This window comes from Eutrema salsugineum, unplaced genomic scaffold (assembly GCF_000478725.1).
Source record: "Eutrema salsugineum unplaced genomic scaffold, Eutsalg1_0 scaffold_6, whole genome shotgun sequence".
NCBI lineage: Eukaryota > Viridiplantae > Streptophyta > Magnoliopsida > Brassicales > Brassicaceae > Eutrema > Eutrema salsugineum.
This window is the reverse complement of record NW_006256547.1, coordinates 11,121,809-11,127,577: the sequence shown is the minus strand read 5'-3', so window position 1 is coordinate 11,127,577 and position 5,769 is coordinate 11,121,809. Positions and strand designations below refer to the sequence as shown.

The following is a 5,769-nucleotide window of genomic DNA, read 5'->3' as shown; positions in this document are numbered from 1 at the left end:
ATTTCTCTGGTCGGGACCAGTTCTAAGTTCTCGAAGAGCAAAGGTTGCTTGGTCTGACGTTTGTCGTCCAAGGGTTGAGGGAGGTTTGGGTCTTAGATCTCTAACAGAGGCAAACACTGTCTGTGTCCTAAAGATTTTATGGAGATTGCTGTCTCATTCTGCGTCGTTGTGGGCTGTGTGGATTAAGGAATATATCCTGCGAGGCAAATCTGTTTGGTCTTTACCAAACTCTTCAAACCAAGGTTCATGGATATGGAAAAGAATTCTAAAAACTCGAACTCTGGCTAAGAATCTTCATAAAATAGAAGCTAATATTGGTGTAACGACATCTTTCTGGTTCGACGAGTGGAGCTCATTAGGTCGGCTAATAGATATGGCGGGCACCCAGGGATTTATTTCTCTTGGCATTCCTGCTCATTCATCTCTGGCCGAGGTGTGGCTGACACATAGGCGACGGAGACATAGGCGTGATGACTTTAATTCCATTGAGCAGGCTATTTGGGAAGCGAAGGAAAGGGGGAGCAATCGCGAGGACCATGCGCTTTGGTGTGGGAAGAATGGAACATTCAAACCAAACTTCTCATCAAAGCACACATGGAACAATATTCGGAACCCTGCATCTCGAAAAGTTTGGAGCACCATGGTCTGGTTCAAGAATGCAACACCGCGATGTGCTTTCATCACCTGGCTTGCGATGCTGAACCGTTTGTCCACAGGAGAGTGTATGGCGCAATGGGGTCAGGGGTTGGCCACTTCATGCGTCTTCTGTCAAACTCCTATGGAAACAAGAGACCATCTTTTCTTTGAATACAGATTTTCAAATCAGATATGGCAAAAGTTAATGCAGGGACTGCTCAAGTGCATTACACGTATCGTTGGAATGAGATTATATTGCTCTTCACGTCGAATGCTCTGCCACAAACAGAGCTATTCCTCGCTCGATATACTCTTTTAGATGGCCCTTATTTCGATTTGGAAGGAGCGAAACGGCAAGTGCCATGGCGACACCCCAATTCAAGCTGACAGGATAGACAAAACAGTTAGAAATCGGCTGAGTTCCTGCGTCTCGCAGGTGATACTCGATACGCAAATGGAATGACTATTTGGTTTGGCTCAAGACACTGATAAAACAAAGCTATTGTATTTTCTAAAAGTTTTTTGATTTTCTTGGTTGCGACCAAATTTCTTTTTTTTTTACTCTCTAAGAATTAAAATGTGAAGAAAACGATTTTTTTTTTTTTAACTAATTTAACATATTTAAAAAAAAAAGATATAGATATTAAAAAAAAACAACAATGAATGATACAATATCATCACTTACACCAGTCTCTACCATTGCTTTTCTTAAGTCTTTATTACTACTAATTATATATAAGCCCATGGAATCAACACAAACAATTTAAATCCAAGGAACCAAAAAGTTGAAAGTCCGAACAGGAAGCAGAGAGGTTTGAGTTAAAGCAACATACATTCATTATCCTCACCAAACCCTAATGTTATTAGAGAAGAGAGAGAGGCCTTTCTCGACTTTAAATCGTCTGTAGCTGAGAGAAGGAGATTCTGATAACTGATCCGCCTAGAGGAGTCGCATGCTTGCACACCAGAGCTTCTGCAGCTTCCTCCTCGTTCTCAAACTGCACAAGAGCTTGCTTCTTCCCGTTCATCTCAAACACTTTTGTGTTCACTATTACCCCGTGTTCTTGGACATGGTTCACCACTTCCTCCTCTGTCACGTCTTGTGGCAGAGTCGACAGGTGAATCATCTTTGTAGGGGAGCAGCAATAGCGGTAGTTCTTTGCAGCGTTGCGGTTGAAGCGGTTCAGGTTCGAGTTTACATAATCATGCGAGTCTGTTCCTGGTGTTATATTTGGATGCTTAGAGAAGTTTACTTCGAGCCGCTTACCAAACAGCATCGCTCCCTGCAAGAAGCACATGATATACACAGTTAAACAATCCCATTTTAACATCATCCATCTACTTAACTCGAAACTTATCCCAGACACATTGTTGAATGCATTTATATTTACCAAACAGGGACATGGACAAACCTTGAGGAAATGTACGGCAAGTTCAGCTGGAAAACCATCTCCCATTTGGACAAGGGCATGGTCAGGTTTGTTCCGGAGAATCTTTATCCTTACAATGTTCCCGTAGAGAGAAAACAGATTGAATAACTTATCCTCATCCATACTCTGAAACAAACGAATCGGGTAAGCTCGGAAAACATTATAAGAAAACCAAAGTTGTCAAAAGCAAAACGATTAAAAACCAACTTACCTCTGCATTCAGATTGGAGACAAGGACTGTACACCTATCATTTGTGCCAGTTATACCGGGAGGCAAGCCTCCTCCAAAGGCAGCTGCAATCGCAGCTGTGTTGGCCATCTAGTTTTAAGTAACAGCACACAGATGAGATTAGTTATGTACATAACCGAAACATTTAACAAATGTTGAAACCAATGGACTACGAGGTTCAATGAATAAAAATGAGAAATGCCATTTGGAGAACAGATTTGAGAAAAAAGGTGATTCTGGCGATATCTTGATCAAAAGAGTTGCTAAAACCGTGTATCATGAGCTTAGCTACCCACCTGAGGATATGCCACTGCAAAAAGAAGAAAAAAAAATTGAATCAGAAAAAGACCACAGTGTAGAAGAACAGAGCATAGAGTTACAATCATGTATGACACATACCTCCTACATCACCATAGCCAGGCTGCAAGAGAAGAAATAGAACGTTATAAGACACCATACACGGATATAAAACATATGTAACTAATTAGTAAAGCAGGTCATACATGAGATGAACGGCCTTTTTGCTCTGATGGCAAGTTTGGATTGGTATAATCCCTACTCAAATGCAAGATAAATCAGTTATGTGGACACCAATAACAACATCAAATTGTATAACCGCAAAGAAGATGGAAGCTAGGAACACATGATCCATACCTAGATCGATCATTGTTGTAATTTACTTGCAGCTCCTCAAGGCTGAAAATGAAAAACCATGTTAATACTCACAACACCAGATCAAAACATGTAGAAACTAAAACAAATTAACAATAGATGCCTTCAGCAACATGTGTAACCAAACAGAGCATACTTTGAGAATTGAATATCCAACTGGCAACACCCGTCATATATGTTACGACCCTGCCACAAAGAAGGTAACATTTATTATTTCAGTTTTAGAAAAAAAGTAAGGCAGACCTAGAATATCTGTTTTAAAGTGAAGCATTTTTCAAATTCTTATAAAATAACACCTGTAGAGCAGTTCTAGCAGAGGCAGCACACTGTTGTGCCTGATACTGGATAAGAGCTTGAAAACCTAAACATTTCACAAACAAGCTTAAAGGTAAAGATCATCAGAACTGAGAAAATAAATAAAAACACACAGTTTTTCACAGCAATATTATAATAGAGGCGAACAACATTAAATAGAAAAACTGCCAAGTAATTCTCCAAACAAGACAAGCAGAGCTAAACAGAATAGAAGAGGGAGAAAAGAACACGGGGAAGCTGACCAGCAGACTTCTGGAAAGTGACGAGCTTCTCCACAAATCCATAGGGAGAAAAAACTTGGTGCAGCACATCCACAGTGATTGGATACAGCATGTGATGGATTGTGACTAAAAGAATACGATTTGGCTGTACATTCACCATCCCCGCAGCAACCACCAGTCAGACGGAATGGAGAGAGAAAGAGAAGAAAAGTGAATAAAGAGCGAGAAAAAGAAGCGACGGTTATGTACCACGATGAATAAGTCTCCTCATTTCGTATAAATGAAAACGACAAGCCAATAACACAACATCTTAAGATTCTCATATTATAACACCAAACAAGTAAAAGATACAAACCTCATCTTCGCGTCCATGAATATTCTGCTCTATTGTAGTCAGTTCTTGGTGAGACGAGAATTGGATATACACATTCCTTCCTCTGGAATTGATAATGTTCAAATAAATTAGTGTGAACGGTTCAAAAAAGAAAACTAAAAGAAGGAATCTTTTGGTCAAAAACCTTATGGTTGGCTGCACATTAGTAAAAAACTGAAGAGCACTGACTGCTGAAGAAACGTCTTGCATCTGGAGAAGAGCCTTCAAAACAAGTAGAAAAAGAAATGTCAACGTAAGCCATAAGTTCCCACAAAGAGGTAGATAGAAGGTGGAATCTCCGAGACCTGATTCTTTGCCCTGAGCATCACAAGCTTAGTTATGACACCAAATGGCTGGAAAAGCTGAAGCAAATCATTCTGTTGAACAAGAACAGAATCAAGATTATGAAGAAGACGCAAAAATTTTCATTTAACTCTTTGGCAGAACATGAAAACTCAATGAGGAAAAAGAAGAAGAAGAAGAAGAAGAAGAAGAAGAAGAAGAAGAAGAAGAAGAAGAAGAAGAAGAAGAAGAAGAAGAAGAGGTGATTTTACTTCAGAAATCTCATGTCCAACATTTCGAACATGAATGACTTTGGAAGATTCCGCCATTAAGAACCTGCAAACCAAAGAATCCAAACAAAACTCGACATCAATTTTCCCGCTCACAGAATCTGAAATCGACGGTTTCTCAATTCGATTACGAGACAAGTTAGATTCAGGGAGATTATCTCCCTGTTTCTCCAATCAAAACACAAACATCGATCAGGGAAACATAAACAACATTGGAAAAGGAACAGGTATCGAACCAAAGTTGTCTGCAGAAACCGAAGCAATAAACATGAAGATAAGGGGAGAGAGAACTTGCCTAGCCTGAGAGAGACACAGGAGAGAGAGAGAAAGAGGGAGAGAGAGAGAAGAAGAAAGTGTAGATCGAAGAAGGCTTGAGAGGATCTCGTCGTCAATGCTTTTAACCCTATCTATTAATCATCTTTATATCAAGTTTTTTTCTTTCTTCGTGCCTCCTCTCGCTTGGTTTTTAGCCGAACCCTTTCCCCCTATCTGTCTTACTCTAAAGACCCAACCAATTTCAACTTCACAATAACCTTCTAACAATACGAGAAGGTTATCTTGTTATTTTATCCATTTTTTTAAAATTATTTTTATTTTACACTATTTCATTTAAATGAATACCCGCGTAAATATGTATCATTTTTTTAAAATAAATATATTTCTTACTTATAACATTTATGCTATTTTCACATTTTTCTTATGTTTTAATATGAATAGATAAGTAATTTATTTTAATATAGTATTAATTATTTATTTTTATGGCATACATTCATAAAACACGTTAATTGAAAATATTAAGATATTCACAATATGTATTTTTTTTACCACAATGAAAGGTTTTTTTAATCCCTATTATTTATTTAGATTACTTTTATTTTACGCTATTTCATTTAGATGAATATCCACACAAACATATATATCATTTTTTTAGAAATAAGACACGACTGATGGCTCAAAGTTACTCTCAGGTTGAAGGTGTTGACTTTGATGATAAATTTGATGGAATCCAAACTTCACCAACTGGATGTTTAGAATACGTTTTTAAACATGATTTTCCCAGAAAAAGTGTGTGTAGAACAACCAAAAGGTTTCGAAAATATTGACCACCCATACTCTTTGTGGATATGATTCCAATACAGGTTATTATCAAGATATTAAATGTCTAAAACAGCACACATCAGGTTTAGTTGTTTTACAAAAATATCATTGTTTACCTTGTTGTGATTACCCATGAGTATCTATCATGAATTTGCATTTGACTTATGTTCTGACTTATTTGCTGATATATCAAGATCTTCCATATATATATATATATATATGG

General features: G+C 37.8%; 2 protein-coding genes across 2 annotated transcripts; one reads left to right on the top strand and one right to left on the bottom strand.

Annotated features, from left to right (window-relative positions):
• The first annotated feature begins 373 nt into the window (after positions 1-373).
• On the top strand, positions 374-1,023 carry LOC112083481. Its single transcript, XM_024151509.1, has 2 exons — positions 374-760; positions 814-1,023. The coding sequence occupies exons 1-2, from the start codon at positions 374-376 to the stop codon at positions 1,021-1,023; spliced, it is 597 nt and encodes a 198-aa protein (XP_024007277.1).
• A 277-nt stretch (positions 1,024-1,300) lies between these two features.
• Positions 1,301-4,931, bottom strand: LOC18012156 (polypyrimidine tract-binding protein homolog 3). Its single transcript, XM_006395933.2, has 15 exons — positions 4,744-4,931; positions 4,431-4,494; positions 4,182-4,253; positions 4,022-4,098; positions 3,859-3,940; positions 3,525-3,648; positions 3,264-3,328; positions 3,104-3,153; positions 2,950-2,991; positions 2,799-2,850; positions 2,695-2,716; positions 2,592-2,605; positions 2,278-2,385; positions 2,049-2,192; positions 1,301-1,919 (listed from the first exon to the last, which is right to left on the bottom strand). Exons 2-15 carry the CDS (start codon positions 4,485-4,487, stop codon positions 1,530-1,532), a joined length of 1,299 nt encoding a protein of 432 aa, XP_006395995.1. The 5' UTR covers positions 4,488-4,494; positions 4,744-4,931; the 3' UTR covers positions 1,301-1,529.
• Between the last annotated feature and the right edge of the window lie 838 nt (positions 4,932-5,769).